This window comes from Rhinoderma darwinii, chromosome 4 (genome assembly GCF_050947455.1).
Source record: "Rhinoderma darwinii isolate aRhiDar2 chromosome 4, aRhiDar2.hap1, whole genome shotgun sequence".
Taxonomy (NCBI): domain Eukaryota; kingdom Metazoa; phylum Chordata; class Amphibia; order Anura; family Rhinodermatidae; genus Rhinoderma; species Rhinoderma darwinii.
This window is the reverse complement of record NC_134690.1, coordinates 381,148,635-381,168,039: the sequence shown is the minus strand read 5'-3', so window position 1 is coordinate 381,168,039 and position 19,405 is coordinate 381,148,635. Positions and strand designations below refer to the sequence as shown.

General features: G+C 46.5%; 1 protein-coding gene across 1 annotated transcript in view; it reads right to left on the bottom strand.

Moving 5' to 3' along the window:
* Positions 1–19,405, bottom strand: part of SRBD1 (S1 RNA binding domain 1) — a 180,245-nt gene that overhangs the window by 116,574 nt on the left and 44,266 nt on the right. Inside the window, exons 13-15 of the mRNA XM_075863219.1 lie at positions 14,275–14,432; positions 12,726–12,822; positions 6,900–7,007 (exon numbers count right to left, since the gene is read on the bottom strand). Of these exons, the coding sequence (XP_075719334.1) occupies positions 6,900–7,007; positions 12,726–12,822; positions 14,275–14,432 (363 nt within the window). The remainder of the gene's footprint in view (positions 1–6,899; positions 7,008–12,725; positions 12,823–14,274; positions 14,433–19,405) is intronic.

The following is a 19,405-nucleotide window of genomic DNA, read 5'->3' as shown; positions in this document are numbered from 1 at the left end:
GTGGGTATAATTATGTCCCGGCTCCACGACGGGCCCCAAGAATGGGCCTTCTCCTTGGCTCCTGACGCCCCTGAACTTTCCTCTGTTGATCTTTTTTTTTCTGCTCTCGGGCTCATATATGACGAGACTGACAAGACTGCCTTTGCCGAGAGTCAGCTGGTGACCTTACGTCAGGGTAAGAGACTCGTTGAAGAGTACTGTTCTGACTTTAGGAAGTGGTGTGTAGCTTCTCGGTGGAATGACCCTGCCTTGAGATGCCAGTTTAGATTGGGTCTGTCGAACGCCCTGAAAGACCTGTTAGTTAGCTATCCCTCTTCTGACTCTCTAGATCAGGTTATGGCTTTAGCGGTACGTCTTGACCGACGTCTCAGGGAACGACGACTTGAACGTTTTTGTGCTTTCTCCTCTGGCTCCCCCATGATGGCTCCCGAGGTTCCGTTGCTTCGTTCTTCCACGGAAAACTCGGATGAACCAATGCAACTCGGTGCCTCAGTGTCTCCCCAACAACGTAGAGAGCTCCGCAGGAAGAATGGTCTCTGCTTCTACTGTGGGGATGACAAGCATCAAGTGAACAACTGTCCTAGGTGAAAGAATAAGCAGCCGGAAGAACTTCCGCGCCTAAGTGAGCATCGGGGAGGTCACTTGGGCGCACAGGTATTTCTCGTAAATATGAAACATAATAAGATCTTGCTTCCCTTTCACGTTCCTTTTGAGGGTAGGTCTGCTACCGGCAGTGCCTTCGTGGATTCAGGGTCTTCTGCTAATATTATGTCTGTGGAATTTGCTATGTCTCTAGCTATGCCATTGATTGATTTGCCTAAACCTGTCCCGGTAGTGGGTATCGACTCCACTCCACTTGCTAATGGTTATTTTACGCAGCATACCCGTTTTTGAACTCCTTGTTGGCTCCATGCATTTGGAGCAGTGCTCTGTACTGGTGATGCAGGGATTATCGTCCGATTTGATTTTAGGCCTTCCCTGGTTGCAGATGCATAATCCCACGTTTAACTGGAATAATGGGGATCTTACCAAATGGGGTAATGAATGCATGACGTCATGTTTTTCTGTTAATTTTATTTCTCTCCCTGAGGAGGTGAACACTCTACCTGAGTTTATTCAGGACTTCGCTGATGTTTTTTCTAAAAAGGCCTCCGAAGTGTTACCTCCTCATAGAGAATACGATTGCGCAATCGATTTGGTACCAGGAGCTAAGCTCCCTAAGGGTAAGATATTTAATCTCTCTTGTCCCGAACGTGTAGCCATGAGAGAGTATATCCAGGAATGCCTGGCCAAGGGTTACATTTGCCCCTCTACTTCTCCGGTAGGTGCTGGCTTCTTCTTCGTAGGGAAGAAGGATGGTGGTCTTAGGCCGTGCATCGATTACCGAAACTTGAATAAGGTCACTGTAAGGAACCAGTATCCCCTTCCTTTGATTCCTGATCTTTTCAATCAGGTTCAAGGGGCCCAATGGTTCTCTAAGTTTGATCAACGGGGGGCTTATAACCTTATCCGCATCAGAGAGGGGGATGAGTGGAAGACTGCGTTTAACACGCCCGAAGGTCATTTCGAATACCTCGTCATGCCCTTTGGGTTGTGTAATGCTCCCGCGGTCTTCCAGAATTTCATAAATGAGATTTTAAGAGATTACCTGGGGGTATTTCTTGTAGTGTACCTTGATGATATACTTGTGTTTTCCAAGGACTGGTCCTCCCACATTGAGCATGTCAGGAAGGTGCTCCAGGCCCTTCGGGAAAACAAACTGTTTGCTAAAACCGAAAAATGTGTGTTTGGGGTGCAGGAGATACCATTTTGGGACAAATCCTCACTCCTCATGAATTCCGCATGGACCCTGTCAAGGTTCAGGCTGTGGCTGAATGGGTCCAACCTGCCTCCCTGAAGGCGTTACAGTGCTTCCTGGGGTTTGCTAATTATTACAGGAGATTTATTGCCAACTTCTCTCGTCATCGCTAAGCCTCTTAGGGATCTTACTCGCAAATGTGCTGATCTCCTCCACTGGCCTCCAGAGGCGATCCAGGCTTTTGAGGTCCTTAAGAAGTGCTTTATCTCGGCCCCAGTGCTGATTCAGTCTAACCAAATGGAGCCATTCATCGTGGAGGTTGACGCCTCCGAGGTGGGAGTGGGTGCTGTCTTGTCCCAGGGTACCAGGTCCCTCACCCATCTCCATCCCTGTGCCTACTTCTCCAGGAAGTTCTCGCCCACTGAGAGGAACTATGACATTGGCAACCGCGAACTCTTAGCCATTAAATAGGCATTTGAAGAGTGGCGCCACTTCTTGGAGGGGGCTAGGCACCAGGTAACGGTCCTTACTGACTACAAGAATCTGGTTTTCCTAGAATCTGCCCGGAGGCTAAAGCCGAGACAAGCTCGATTGGCGTTGTTTTTTTACTAGATTCAACTTTTTGGTCACCTATAGTGCTGGGTCTAAAAATATTAAAGCTGATGCACTGTTGCGTAGTTTCATGGCCAGCCCTCCTTCGGAGGAAGATCCTGCTTGTGTTTTGCCCCCAGGTATAATCATTTCCTTTGTTGATTCTGACTTAGTCTCCGAAATTGAGGCTGATCAAGGTTCAGCTCCCGGGAACCTTCCTGAGAACAAGCTGTTTGTTCCCCTGCAATTCCGGCTAATGGTACTCAGGGAAAATCATGACTCTGCACTATCTGGTCATCCAGGCATCCTGGGTACCAAGCACCCCATTGCCAGAAACTATTGGTGGCCTGGGTTGCCTAAAGACGTTAAGGCCTACTTCGTCGCTTGTGAAATTTGTGCTAGGTCCAAGACTCCCAGGTCCCGACCAGCGGGCTTACTATGTTCTTTGCCCATTCCCCAGAGACCTTGGACCCATATCTCCATGGATTTTATCACCGATCTGCCTCCATCTCAAGGCAAGTCGGTGGTGTGGGTTGTAGTAGACCGCTTCAGTAAGATGTGCCACTTTGTGCCCCTCAAGAAACTACCCAATGCTAAGACGTTAGCTACCTTGTTTGTCAAACACATCCTGCGTCTCCATGGGGTTCCTGTTAATATAATTTCTGACAGAGGGGTACAATTTGTTTCATTGTTTTGGAGAGCTTTCTGTAAAAAGTTGGAAATTGAACTGTCCTTCTCCTCGGCCTTCCATCCTGAAACTAATGGCCAAACTGAGAGGACTAATCAGTCTCTAGAACAATATTTAACGTGTTTTATCTCTGACTGTCAATATGATTGGGTCTCCTTCATTTCCCTCGCCTAATTTTCCCTTAATAACCGGGTCAGTAACTCATCAGGGGTCTCCCCCTTTTTCTGTAATTTTGTGTTTAATCCACGGTTCTCCTCCGTTTCACCTGGTAGTTCCAACAATCCCGAGGTAGAGGTCGTTCATCGGGAACTGTGCACAGTCTGGGCCCAGGTTCAGAAGAACCTAGAGGCGTCCCAGAGCATACAAAAGACTCAGGCAGATAGAAGACATTCTGCTAACCCCTTGTTTGTGGTCGGGGATCTGGTGTGGCTATCTTCAAAAAATATGCGCCTTAAAGTCCCGTCCAAGACGTTTGCTCCCCGGTTTATAGGGCCGTACAAGGTCATTGAAGTCCTTAACCCTGTCTCCTTCCGACTGGAGTTGCCCCCGTCTTTTCGAGTACACGACGTGTTTCATGCCTCCCTCCTTAAACGCTGCTCCCCGTCCTTGGCTCCCTCGAGGAAACCTCCGGTCCCTGTTCTCACCCCTGAGGGGGTAGAATTCGAGGTGGCCAAGATTGTGGACAGCAGGATGGTCCAGAGCTCCCTCCAGTACCTGGTCCATTGGAGAGGATACGGGCCTGAGGAGAGGACTTGGGTACCCGCCTGGGATGTTCACGCTGGGGTATTGCTCAGGAGGTTCCACCTTCGTTTCCCCAATAAACCAGGTCCACCTAGAAAGGGTCCGGTGGCCCCTCATAAAAGTGGGGGTACTGTAAAGGATCTGCCAGACACAGCTTCTGTGTCGACGCCCGTTGGTAATGAGTCTGCACCTGCTCCTATGTCTGTGAGACTGACTCCATCTTCCACCACTCAGGATGGCAGGCTTAGGAGTGGGAGAGCCTATCACAGCCTGGCCAGACGGAGCTAGCTCCCGCCCTCTGTCTATTTATACCTTCATTTCCTGCTCCTCCTTTGCCTGTGATTCTGCCTGTTTCTTGGCTCTGCTGCTGCTGCTTGTACTATTGACCTCTGCTTCATATTGACCCTGGCTTTACTGACTACTCTCCTGCTCTGCGTTTGGTACCTCGTACACTCCTGGTTTGACTCGGCTTGTCCACTACTCTTGTTGCTCACGGTGTCGCCGTGGGCAACTGCCCCATTTCCCTTAGCTTCTGTATACCCTTGTCTGTTTGTCTGTCGTGCACATATTGAGCGTAAGGACCGTCGCCCAGTTGTACGCCGTCGCCTAGGACGGGCCGTGCAAGTAGGCAGGGGCTGAGTGGCGGGTAGATTAGGGCTCACCTGTCTGTCTCCCTACCCCGTCATTACACAGAGTTTGGGAGTGCTGTGCGCCATTCGCTTATGTCTGAAAATGACACGCAGGTGACACTGAGAAGAGTCCTATCAGTCAGCAGCTCTCCGACAATCAGTGGCGCACCTAAAACGGTTCGGCACCTCTGTTTAGAAAAGAAACAACTTGGGAGGGCTGTATAGTGGGCGCCTCTTTGGTCCAAGTGCAAGAGGAAACAGCTAAAATGGAGCTCTGAGTATTAAAGGTATTACAGTGTGTACAGAGTGCATGCAGGAGGCGGGCAGAGCAGGAAGTCTGCAAAGTACAACTTCAGCCAATAGCTGCAGAGCAGGAAGTGATGTCAGGAAAGGGGCATCAGTTTGGCCATTTCTCCCGTACAGCCGTAACATGTAGGAGCAGATTTTATTTCCTGCGGTGTTAAGGACTATAGTCTAGTGGAAACTTGCATTTGGTGGACCAGAATTAAAGAATTAATGTTTAAATGACCCTAGTAGTTCCATGTTACTAATTATGAAAATTTGGCCAGAGCCCAAAAAAAGAGATTCCTACAGAGGACGTCACCCATTGCTGAAAAGCAAATATGTCTAATTATATAAAGATGCGGCAGGGGGCGACGTATCACATATCTAGACACGTTTGCCATACCATAGTCTGGGCTCAGAAACACCATCACAAAAGTTGTACTGGTGAGCATATTCACACAGCTTCCCAGAAACCAATATGACTATGAAATTACTTAAAAGAATCAACATCACAGAAGATGGGAACTCAAGGACCTCAATTCAAGATAACTTCATTCAAGCACACGCGGCAGTTATCTCTGACATATGGACAATCATGTGATTAGTGTGAAAATAATCATAGAGAAAGTGGCCAAGGATTACTCAGCAGCAAATATAATAATAAATAACGGCACAAAGATGAAAGATGTGGAGAAGATCTACAAGTGTTTAAAGACAATAAATAAAATTGTATAAAAAAATAATAAAAATATATATGTATTTTTATTTTATTATTATTTTTTTTATACAATATAATATAAAATGAGTAAGGCTCTGTTCACACCTGCATGGTGGTGGGTTCCATTTATAACTGAACCCAGGACGTAATGCCAGATCCATCGTTTGATACCATCAGCACCTGATGAACCCCATTGTCTAAAAATTAGATTTTGTTGCCGTGTCTGCAGTTTTTACGGAAAGAATCATGCTGCATGCAGCGCTATTCTTCTCGTCCAAACATGCTCCGATCCAGATGTGAATAGAGACTAAATAAATTTCCATCCAGCATTTTCACGTCTCTCTAAAGTATACATGACCACACTGAAAGGGATGACCCCAACTGGACACCATTGCATTAATTAATTCATTAAAGAGTCTCTGTCACCACATTATAAGTGTCCTGTCTCCTACATAAGGAGATCGGCGCTGTAATGTAGGTGACAGTAATGCTTTTTATTTAGAAAAACGATCTATTTTTACCACATTAGGAGCGATTTTAGCTTTATGCTAATGAGTTTCTTAATGCCCAAGTGGGCGTGTTTTACTTTAGACCAAGTGGGCGTTGTACAGAGGAGGTATGACGCTGACGAATCAGTGTCCAATCAGCGTCATGCACTTCTCTCCATTAATTTACTGACGCTGCGTTATTCACTATGTGCTGTCTTATACTGACATATTAACGTAACTGAAGTGTTTAGACAGTGAGTAGACATTCTTTCCAGCCAGGACGGGATGTCTATTCACAATCCCGGCACTTCGTTAACGTTTGTGTGATACTTACGGCAGAGCAAAGCGTAATCTCGCTGTAACCTGTCATTTACAGCGTGATCTCGCGAGATTACGCTTGCTCTGCTGTAAGCGCCACAGAAACGTTAACGAAGTGCCGGGATTGTGAATAGACATCGCGTCCTAGATGGAAAGAATGTCTACTCACTGTCTAAACACTTCAGTAACGTTAATGTGTCAGTATAAGACCGCACATAGTGATCTAGCAGGATCCCTATGCGCTGACTAAATGAATGGAGAGGAGTGTATGATGCTGATTGGTCACTGATTGGTCAGCGTCATACACTCCTCTGTACTACGCCCACTTGGTCTAAGGTAAAAACACGCCCACTTGGGCATTAAGAAACTAATTAGCATAAAGCTAAAATCGCTCCTAACGTGGTAAAAATAGATCATTTTTCTAAATAAAAAGCACTGCTGTCACCTACATTATAGCGCCGATCTCCTTATGTAGGAGATAGGGCACTTATAATGTGGTGACAGAGCCTCTTTAAACAAGAATACAAGCATTATCATAATTATCATCTTAGCAGAATGGCAGCTTTATGTACGTCTAGCATCACTTCTGTATAACTTTCAATTAAACACAACAAAAAGAAAGTCAAAAACTGTCTGGACTTACCAATAGACCACATTGAGTGGCGCAAAAAACTTCCTTTGAATGAGATCGGCAAAATATCTCTCCGTTTCTCTGCACGCTGTCCCGTTCCCAATAGCAACTGTATAACAGCTGGAAATAGTAAGAGACAGAGCAACTGGTTAGTCATTGGCAGAATAATCTCTCACTGAAATATATGTGACTACAGCATGAAAAGATCATAGTCTAAGACAGGATCCTACTCTAAAAGTACCTGTCATGAGGCATTTGAAAGAGGTTGTCCCGTTTAGAAAACCCATGTTCATACAAACTATTAGGCCCTGTTCACACAGAGTTTTTTTGCAGGCAGAAAAAAAATCTGCCTCAGAATTCCTTCAGGAATTTTGAGGCAGATTTTGAATGGCCTGCACTTTTTTTGCCACAATATTTTTCAGCGTTTTTCGCCCACCGCCATTGAAGCTAATGCAAGGACTGCGGGCAAAAAACGCAGCGAAAAACACTCGGAAACCGCGGCGCATCCATGCAACATGACGTTGGTCCGCTGCGTCAAAGTCACGACATGTCCGTTCTTTGAGCGTTTTTCGCGCATCACGCACCCATTGACGTCAATGGGTGCGTGAAAATCACGCATGCCACACAGAAGCACTTTTGTGCGACCAGCGTGATTCGCGCAACAGCTCTGAAAAGGATGAATGAAAACAGAAAAGCACCACGTGCTTTTCTGGTTACAAACATGCAAACGGAGTGTCATAATGATGGCGGCTGCGCGAAAAGCACGCAGCCGCACATCATACGGGCTGACACACGCAACTGTCAAGTGCCTTTTGCGCGCGCAAAACGCAGCGTTTTTTGCGCAAGCAAACGCACACGCTCGTGTGAATCCGGCCTTAGGGAATTCTGAGTTATTAGAGGGGGGGTCCTCTGTTCAGGATTCTCATCTCTTGGTGAGAGCCTTTACAAAGAGCATCTTGCTCTAGAGGTCGTGTCCTGTCCTGCATTGTCCACTCAGACATGGGCACTGTTCAATTCTTAATTTCCCCTGTGGTGGCACTGCAGGGAAATTGAACACTTACTGCCAGGTTTCTCCACAGATTACATTTGATCGCTGGTGGTCTCAGCAGGGGGACATAGTGTGATCTGTTTATTGTCAAGGGACCTTTCTAACAAGTAGCAATTGTCCAAGCGGAGAACCCCTTTAAAGTGAATTCACAAGGGCACCTATAAGATACCCATGAATGTGGAGTGGGTGCTAAGAGCTCCTAAAATCAGGATATGGGGATCTATATACTGTGCCTGGCATCAAGCTGAAAAGGACAACTAGAAGGAACATTTTTAGCTGTTCTTTGCTCTCAGCCAATCGGCATTCAGAGTATTTTAGCAATGGTGACTGGCTAAGAACAGATTACGGACAGGACTCTTCTCACAATGCTCCTCCTAAATGTCCCTTTCCGCTAAATGCCAGGCACAGTATACAGCACCCTCTCTGCTTCTTACCAACTAGTTTATTCCTGTATAGGTGCGTTTGTTTAAATTGCCTGTGTATCACGACATTTCATATTTACTTACTCATCTGTTAGACCATTTTGCCCTACACAAGACAGACAAATCACCAAGACCTAGTTCACATCTGCGTTGGAGGCTGTTAGGGTCCTCTGTTGTAGATCCGGATGAGAATACCAGAAACAACAGAGCAGCATGCTACGCTATTGCTTCCGGTAAAACCAGTGACACCCCGACGGAAACCCAACGTAATCCATTAAAGTCAATGGGTTCCGTCGGCCACCGGTGGTTCCATGGTGCAACAGAAACGACGCTTCGGGTTATTCCCTTGTTCTGCTCCTCTGAGCAGAACAATGAAATGGTGAGCGCAGGTGTGAACATAACCTAAACAAACGTCCTCGAGTCATCCTCTTCTTTCAAGTTGTTAAAAATTCTATTTTGCCATTTCCTAGTTGTATCTGATTCTAGGAAAGCTGGGTGACGACTAGTATGGCTACCTTTACAAATCGGGTTATACATCCCTTGCTTTCACGTTAAGCAGATTTGCACTCTTCTAAATCAGGGTAATAACCCAGGACCGGTAATCATGGCCATATTGACCATCACCCACAGAAATAGATATAAGAAAAGCAGTTTTTAAAAAGTGGCTTTAGGGGAAAACTCAAGGACTAATAGTTATTGGTGTTTTCTTTATTATAGCGGAAAAATTGCTGTTAAACATCACTGTGGGGCGACCAGTGACTGGCTGCCACGATCATGTGGGGATAGTCAACACATCATCAATCTGTGATGATACCAGGAAATGACAGGGACACTGGTAATGCAGAAAAGGTCCCATGTGTGTGCCAGCAATTTTTAGGGGGTCGGACCAGTTTCTGGTTTGGACAACACATTTTCAAGCACTTTATTAGGGCGTTCTGAGTCAAAAGAGGAATGGGAACCTCATTTAATACCTCATTAATAAAACTGGGTTTACATGGGCAAATATGTGCCCAAAACAAGCGCCGATATTTACGGTTTGATCGCCGCTCGTTTGAAGGCCCTTTAGACAAGTCAATGTAAACTGTATGGGGATGAACAATCGTTCATACGATCGTTCGGTCCATATATCGTTTACATAATGTTGGCAGCACATCCCCTGTTTACACTGGAAGATGTGCTGCCGACAACTGTGATTTTCAGGGCAGCATAAAATAATAAATCAGTCAACAAATTAAGGTTTGCTGGTTTGTCGACTGATCGCTGCCCAGTCTACACAGGCCAATGATCAAAAACGATGTCAATGGATCATTAACCAGAGCGGACAGTGGCTACACAGAGTGTCTCTGGAGGACTCCGCACGTCTGTGCATTACATTTGCAGCCCAATAAATATAATGGGCACCATGTAATTCCTCATTTCCCCTGTGGTGGCACTGCAGGGAAATAGAATGCTTTCTGTCAGAATACAGCTGATCGCTAGGGGTCCCAACAGCGAAACAACCTGCGATTAGCTTATTGTTGGAGGACCCATCTAACGAAAGGGGATTGTAAAAGTGGAGAACCTCTTTACGTTACATTTCCTGCATACTTCCCAATTCTGCTGGTTTCATGTGAGATTCTGCTGAAACTTCACCTTCATAAACAAACAACTGCGTTCTTCATCTTTACACATTGACCTAGCTTTCATGATCGTATTCAGCAAACACAATTACCCAGGATTGCAGCCCACAAAACGACAGGTCAATGTAATTAACATATAATTGATCAATTAGCCTCTCTCCAATTATCCCTCCAACAACTTTTACTTTGATAGGTATTGCCCTGAAAACATGATAATTAGCTTAGATTTAATTATTACTGCGCTATCTATTATGTATTGCCCTGCAAATTAACCTATTTCTAATTATCAGACAGACGACGTGCTCAGACGCTCGCTGCCACTTCTAGGCTGCCATGTAATTGTTGCAATGTCTTTCTGCTGATGAATAGAGATATAAGCCTGGAACTCAGAGGGAACAGCAGTCACCTACTGGGAATAATTGTCTCCTTTTAAAGCGTCATGCAGTGATCGCTATCGGAAGATGATCGCGGATATTACTTCTCTGTGTCTACAGTGACAAAGACTACTACATGACAAAGGAAAGTTACTTCAGCTGCCCGTGCACATAAGGCTGGGTTCACACATGGCGGCAAAAAAGCTACATATTGACAAGTAGTGTTCCATCAGATTGTTTATGTGGGTAAGGGTGCCCATGCACGTTAGATTAACGTCGGCCAAACCAGAGCGGCTGACCATCTAATGTGAATGGGGGATGTTGGGAGAAAGAAGGATAGGGCATTTTCAATTTTAACAGAGGTGTCTGGCAGCGGCTTATTTCCCTCTCCCCATTGAGAACACGTGCACACTCGGCGGAGTATGCATGTGTATGTTGGGGTCGGGAGGAATAGGTGTCAGCTGAACGATCGTCTAGCTGTCTAAGGCTACTTTCACAAAAATGTGGCCAACCCCGGACGTGAGAAACTGACGTTTTTCATGTCCGAGGTGCATTCGTGCTGGACCAGTGCCGGAAGCATTATCACCCATCCCCCATAGACTAGAGTCTATGGAGGGATGCGTGAAGCTCAAAAAAATAGGATCCTTGACACATTCAGTTGAAACAACAGTCGTGTGAACAGCCTCATTGAAATACATGAGTCCGTGTGGCGGCCGTAGTTTTAGCGGCCATTACATGGACTTTAAACATGCTCGTGTGAATGAGCCCTAAGGTGTATGACCATTTTAACACATCAAAAACATTTCAAGAACAATCGGCCTCTATCGGAGGGGTAGATAAGCTTTCATTCACCCGAGGCAAAGATTCAGTTCACCCTCCCCCAGCCTAAAACGTGACTTTATGATATTGGGGTAGAACAATAAACTTTTTTCTAGGTCAGGTCACCCGGTCTTTACCCAGTAACTAAAAACCCTGCCCAATGCAGAGCGATAGGAAGCATCATTACGTCCACTTGTATCCCAGCCACATTACACCTATTGCAGGTAGATGTGATCAAGGGTTTTCAAAGGCTCCAAATTTAAGTAGCACAATCTAACATGGATATTTTTTTTTTTTAGTGCATGCTTTAATAATGGAAATCTTGTGGTGTTTTATGTTCCTCCACGGAGATGTTCATGTTGCCCCAACTTAAAGAGGCTCTGTCACCAGATTATAAGTGCCCTATCTCCTACATAACCTGATCGGCGCTGTAATGTAGATAACAGTGGTTTTTATTCTGAAAAACAAGAATTTTTGAGCAAGTTATGAACAATTTTAGATTTAGTTTCTTAATAGACAACTGGGCGTTTTTTAACATTTGACCAAGTTTGCGTTGTAAAGACAAGTGTATGACGCTGACCAATCAGTGACCAATCAGCGTCATACACTTCTCTCCATTCATGTCCATCTGTACTCACAGCATAGCGTGATCTCGCAAGATCACGCTGTGCTGTCACGTACTCCCAACAGTAACTTTACCGAAGTGTCTTGAGAGTGAATAGACATTACCTCCAGCCAGGACGCGATGTCCATTCACACTCCCGACACTTTGGTAAAGTTACTGTGGGACTTACTCACAGCACAGCGTGATCTCGCGAGTAAAGTTACTGTGGGAGTAAGTGACAGCACAGCGTGATCTCGCGAGATCACGCTATGCTGTGAGTACAGATGGACATGAATGGAGAGAAGTGTATGACGCTGATTGGTCACTGATTGGTCAGCGTCATACACTTGTCTTTACAACGCCCACTTGCTCAAAAGTTGGGCATTAAGAAACTAATTAGCATAAATCTAAAAATTGTTCATAACTTGCTCAAAAATGATTGTTTTTCAAAATAAAAACCACTGTTATCTACATTACAGCGCCGATCAGATTATATAGGAGATAGGGCACTTATAACGTGGTGACAGAGCCTCGTTAAAGAAGCATTCCCATCTAAGAATGTTCTGGCATAATAATCTGACTGGTGCGGATACTATCTCAGGGACCATCACGGATTCCTAAAAAGAAAGGGACAGATGTCCTCTCTGCAGTTTTTCTGAAAAATGGCGTCAAGTGAATGGACCGCTGGTGTTGTAGTTCCCACATTCTGATCTTTTACACTGTTCTGCTTCACACAGACTCATATACCGCACTACAGTATGTCTACCGTATGTCTCCCAAGCACCGGACCACCCAGAAGATTGGAGACCCTTTAGAAGAACTTCATACTTCTAATGAAACTAAACGGGTAGGGAAACGCAACCACACAAACCCTTGTAGCATATCTTATTGACTAAGCGGCACGTCACCTGCATATACAGCTTCCAATCAGCACAGAATAAAGTATGCTTACTTAAAATTCAGCAAAAGCTTTCTAATTTTGTCTGCATCTTGCATGCCCCGTCCATGTCCTGTGTGCAGATACACAACGTCTGTATGAAGAATTTGATCTGAAGAAAAAATATATAAAACAGTTTATGAGCCATTCAATGTGAATGACAGTGTCCCTCCAGTTATAATAAGCTAAGATCAACGTCGTTATATTAGGGAACTACCACGTTCTTGGATTCCTCAATGGAAAATCTGCCTGGTTAGGCAATAATATATATCCCCACTCACATATCACTGCATTACTAAGCGACCATTCAGGACTCTTAGGGCTCAATCAGACAAGCGTGATTCTTGTCCGTGTGCTGTGCGTTGAAATTACTCACAGCACATGGACACATTCATTTCAATGGGGCTATTCAGAAACGCGTGAGTTTTCACGCATCAAGTGTCCATTGCGTGAAACTCACTGCATGTCCTATATTGGTGCGCTTTCACACACCTAGTGGCTCAATGAAGTCTATGGGTGCGTGAAAACCACCGACAGCACAAGGACGACATCCGTGTGCTGTCCCTGTTTCACGCATCAGTTACATAGAAAAGCAGAAAAATAAATAAAAAAATAAATGCTTGCACAGACGTGAAGAACACACGCCACACGCAAAGCTCACTGATGTCAATACGCAAAGCACACGGCCATTAAATGTAGGAAAAACTGCTGCGTTTTTTACTCGCGCAAATCGTACAAGCTCGCCTGAATGTAGCCTTAGGGTATATTCACATGTGTCAAATTCATAGCAGAAAAAAACCCGCTACTAATAAACCCTTCTATATATGTGAATGGGGTTGTTTCTTCAGAATGTGCATGGATTTCTGCAAGCCACAGATGAATGGGAGAGTCACAGGACTTTCTGCAACAAATCTGCCATGTGGGAATATACTCTTAAGGTGACTAGACACATTAGATGAATGTCGGTCGAACCCGCCGATGCCGGGGGAAAGAAGGATCGGGCAGTTGGATTTCAACATGACGAATCGGTGTGGCAATGGCTTAATCCTCTCGCCATCTTCAGAATATTTGCATGGTCGCCTGAGCCAAGCGTGCATGCGTTTAGGGTGATGCCAACAGCTATCTAATGTGTATAACTCGCTTTAGACAGCATTCCCAGAAGAAAAAAAAAAAAAAGAAAGACATATTTAATAGTCATTTTTTATTTTAGGGACCGGTTCATTAATTAATTTCCTGATGCTTATAAAGCACCAACATATTCTGCAGCGCTGTACAGATTGTCACTATTCACATCAATCCAATCAATCTAATTTCCATACGCACCAGGGTCCATAGGAAGTCAAATGACTTATTAGTATGTTTTTTGGAATGTAGGAGAAAACCAGGGGATGTGGAGAAAACTGAGACAACCCCCATGCAGATATTACCCTTCGTCAGATTCGAATCCAAGACCCCAGACCTGTAGACTCATTCAATTGTAAATGTGATACGCTGACAAGTGTAGAGCAAAATACAATGCAGCGACTATATTCTCTATGAACACTGCCTTAAGGGATGTACTCACTGGTGGCTGAGATGATGGCCAGCTTACAGCCGTGCTTATATCCAGGATCAACCCCCATTATGGTGCGCCCTCGAACTGGATTTGCCAGAAGAAGTTGGCGCAAGTTTCTCCCAAACATCAAGATGGATTCCTTCTCTGCATCTGAAGTTAGTTTTGAACTGTTGGAATACAAGATAAATGTAAGCTGAAGACTATTGTATTTTATCCAAAAAAGTATAGCTACAAGTAACATAAAACCTAAAGACTCAACTCAACTCAAGATATAAATTGTTTATATATGTAGATCGATATATTCCTCTAAAGCAGGAATGGATGCTGCGAGCACTTGTACTTTTCCAGAACTCCCTTCATTTTGATGGAGAGTGATCATTCATGCACAACCACTTCTCCAAAAATACCCGGGACTGAAACGGTCCCATTCTTGGATCGGTGGGAGTAAAAAATTTGGCATACAGGGCTGTGAAATATGTTTTTCCCTCACCCGATTTCTTATTTTTGATAATTTGTCACATTTAAATGTTTCAGATCATCCAGCTAATTTTAATAGAAGATAAATACAAAGTAAACACAAAATTAGACTTTTAAATGATCATTCCATTTATTGAGGATAAAGATTTATTCAAAACTTATATCACCCATGTAAAAAAGTAATTGCTCCCCTAGACCTAACAACTGGTTGTGGCCCGCCTAGGCCCTATTCACATGACAGGGATTCTCGGCCCTCACACGGCCGCAGTAGAACAATAGACCTCAAACGGGGCTATTCACACGGCCGATTTTTTGACGGCCCGGTAAAAAGTGGAACATGCCCTATTTTGGGCCGTTCTCCCGGCCGTTGGCTTCTCAAAGAAGTCCATGGGGCTGTGTAAAGCACGGCTGTCACTCGGATGTGATTCTGCCGCTCGCTCTCTTCTCACAGTGTGAAGTGCATGTGAGGAGGAGGAGGAGGGTATGTTGCTGCTCCCTGTAGGAGCTGAATCCCTAGTCCCCGGCCACAGCTTCTGGTCGTGATTTAGATCCAGAAGAAGTCCCTGACTTCACTGTCCATACATGGAAGGTAGGGGGGGCATCTATGGGGGGGGGGTGCTATCTATGGGGGGTGGCTATGAACAAGGGTGCTGTGTAGCACTACCTACAGGGGGACTGTGTGGCATTACCTGCAGGGTGGGCTGTGTGGCACTACCTAAAAGGGGGACTGTGTGGCACTACCTAAAAGGGGGACTGTGTGGTATTACATATAGGGGGACTGTGGCAGTATGTACAGACGGCAGGGTGTGGCATTATCTACAGGGGGCTGTGTGGCAGTATTTACAGAGGGCAGGGTGTGGCATTATCTACAGAGAGCAGTGTGTGGCAGTATCTACAGAGGGCAGGGTGTGGCATTATCTACAGAGGGCAGTGTGTGGCATTATCTACAGAGGGCAGTGTGTGGCATTATCTACAGAGGGCAGGGTGTGGCATTATCTACAGAGGGCAGGGTGTAGCATTATCTACAGAGGGCAGTGTGTGGCATTATCTACAGAGGGCAGTGTGTGGCATTATCTACAGACGGCAGGGTGTGGCATTATCTACAGAGAGCAGTGTGTGGCATTATCTACAGAGGGCAGGGTGTGGCATTATCTACAGAGGGCAGTGTGTGGCATTATCTACAGAGAGCAGTGTGTGGCATTATCTACAGAGGGCAGTGTGGCATTATCTACAGAGGGCAGGGTGTGGCATTATCTACAGAGGGCAGTGTGTGGCATTATCTACAGAGAGCAGTGTGTGGCATTATCTACAGAGGGCAGTGTGGCATTATCTACAGAGGGCAGGGTGTGGCATTATCTACAGGGGGCAGGGTGTGGCATTATCTACAGAGGGCAGGGTGTGGCATTATCTACAGAGGGCAGTGTGTGGCATTATCTACAGAGGGCAGGGTGTGGCATTATCTACAGAGGGCAGGGTGTGGCATTATCTACAGAGGGCAGGGTGTGGCATTATCTACAGAGAGCAGTGTGTGGCATTATCTACAGAGGGCAGGGTGTGGCATTATCTACAGAGGGCAGGGTGTGGCATTATCTACAGAGGGCAGGGTGTGGCATTATCTACAGAGGGCAGTGTGTGGCATTATCTACAGAGGGCAGGGTGTGGCATTATCTACAGAGGGCAGGGTGTGGCATTATCTACAGAGGGCAGGGTGTGGCATTATCTACAGAGGGCAGGGTGTGGCATTATCTACAGAGGGCAGGGTGTGGCATTATCTACAGAGGGCAGGGTGTGGCATTATCTACAGAGGGCAGGGTGTGGCATTATCTACAGAGGGCAGGGTGTGGCATTATCTACAGACGGCAGGGTGTGGCATTATCTACAGAGGGCAGTGTGTGGCATTATCTACAGAGGGCAGGGTGTAGCATTATCTACAGAGGGCAGGGTGTGGCATTATCTACAGAGGGCAGGGTGTGGCATTATCTACAGAGGGCAGGGTGTGGAGTTATCCACAGAGAGCAGTGTTTGGCGTTATCTACAGGGGGCAGGGTGTGGCGTTATCTACAGAGGGCAGGGTGTATCATTATCTACAGAGGGCAGGGTGTGGCATTATCTACAGAGAGCAGGGTGTGGCATTATCTACAGAGGGCAGGGTGTGGCATTATCTACAGAGGGCAGGGTGTGGCATTATCTACAGAGGGCAGGGTGTGGCATTATCTACAGAGGGCAGGGTGTGGCATTATCTACAGAGGGCAGGGTGTGGCATTATCTACAGAGGGCAGTGTGTGGCATTATCTACAGAGGGCAGGGTGTGGCATTATCTACAGAGGGCAGTGTGTGGCATTATCTACAGAGGGCAGTGTGTGGCATTATCTACAGAGGGCAGGGTGTGGCATTATCTACAGGGGGCAGTGTGTGGCATTATCTACAGAGGGCAGGGTGTGGCATTATCTACAGAGGGCAGGGTGTGGCATTATCTACAGAGGGCAGGGTGTGGCATTATCTACAGAGGGCAGGGTGTGGCATTATCTACAGAGGGCAGGGTGTGGCATTATCTACAGAGGGCAGGGTGTGGCATTATCTACAGAGGGCAGGGTGTGGCATTATCTACAGAGGGCAGGGTGTGGCATTATCTACAGAGGGCAGGGTGTGGCATTATCTACAGAGGGCAGGGTGTGGCATTATCTACAGAGGGCAGGGTGTATCATTATCTACAGAGGGCAGGGTGTGGCATTATCTACAGAGGGCAGGGTGTGGCATTATCTACAGAGGGCAGGGTGTGGCATTATCTACAGAGGGCAGGGTGTGGCATTATCTACAGAGGGCAGGGTGTGGCATTATCTACAGAGGGCAGTGTGTGGCATTATCTACAGAGGGCAGGGTGTGGCATTATCTACAGAGGGCAGTGTGTGGCATTATCTACAGAGGGCAGTGTGTGGCATTATCTACAGAGGGCAGGGTGTGGCATTATCTACAGGGGGCAGTGTGTGGCATTATCTACAGAGGGCAGGGTGTGGCATTATCTACAGAGGGCAGGGTGTGGCATTATCTACAGAGGGCAGGGTGTGGCATTATCTACAGAGGGCAGGGTGTGGCATTATCTACAGAGGGCAGGGTGTGGCATTATCTACAGAGGGCAGGGTGTGGCATTATCTACAGAGGGCAGGGTGTGGCATTATCTACAGAGGGCAGGGTGTAGCATTATCTACAGAGGGCAGGGTGTGGCATTATCTACAGAGGGCAGTGTGTGGCATTATCTACAGAGGGCAGGGTGTGGCATTATCTACAGAGGGCAGTGTGTGGCATTATCTACAGAGGGCAGTGTGTGGCATTATCTACAGAGGGCAGGGTGTAGCATTATCTACAGAGGGCAGTGTGTGGCATTATCTACAGAGGGCAGGGTGTGGCATTATCTACAGAGGGCAGTGTGTGGCATTATCTACAGAGGGCAGTGTGTGGCATTATCTACAGAGGGCAGGGTGTGGCATTATCTACAGAGGGCAGTGTGTGGCATTATCTACAGAGGGCAGGGTGTGGCATTATCTACAGGGGGCAGGGTGTGGCATTATCTACAGAGGGCAGGGTGTGGCATTATCTACAGAGGGCAGGGTGTGGCATTATCTACAGAGGGCAGGGTGTGGCATTATCTACAGAGGGCAGGGTGTGGCATTATCTACAGAGGGCAGGGTGTGGCATTATCTACAGAGGGCAGGGTGTGGCATTATCTACAAAGAGAAGTGTGTGGCATTATCTACAGAGGGCAGGGTGTGGCATTATCTACAGGGGGCAGTGTGTGGCATTATCTACAGAGGGCAGGGTGTGGCATTATCTACAGAGGGCAGGGTGTGGCATTATCTAAAGAGGGCTGTGTGTGGCATTATCTACAGAGGGCAGGGTGTGGCATTATCTAAAGAGGGCAGTGTGTGGCATTATCTACAGATGGCAGTGTGTGGCATTATCTACAGAGGGCAGGGTGTGGCATTATCTACAAAGAGCAGTGTATGGCATTATCTACAGGGGGCAGTGTGGAGCATTATCTACAGAGGGCAGTGTGTGGCATTATCTACAGAGGGCAGGGTGTGGCATTATCTACAGAGGGCAGGGTGTAGCATTATCTACAGAGGGCAGTGTGTGGCATTATCTACAGAGGGCAGTGTGTGGCATTATCTACAGAGGGCAGGGTGTGGCATTATCTACAGAGGGCAGGGTGTGGCATTATCTACAGAGGGCAGTGTGTGGCATTATCTACAGAGGGCAGGGTGTGGCATTATCTACAGAGGGCAGGGTGTGGCATTATCTACAGAGGGCAGGGTGTGGCATTATCTACAGAGGGCAGTGTGTGGCATTATCTACAGAGGGCAGTGTGTGGCATTATCTACAGAGGGCAGGGTGTGGCATTATCTACAGAGGGCAGGGTGTGGCATTATCTACAGAGGGCAGGGTGTAGCATTATCTACAGAGGGCAGGGTGTGGCATTATCTACAGAGGGCAGGGTGTGGCATTATCTACAGAGGGCAGGGTGTGGCATTATCTACAGAGGGCAGGGTGTAGCATTATCTACAGAGGGCAGTGTGTGGCATTATCTACAGAGGGCAGGGTGTGGCATTATCTACAGAGGGCAGTGTGTGGCATTATCTACAGAGGGCAGGGTGTGGCATTATCTACA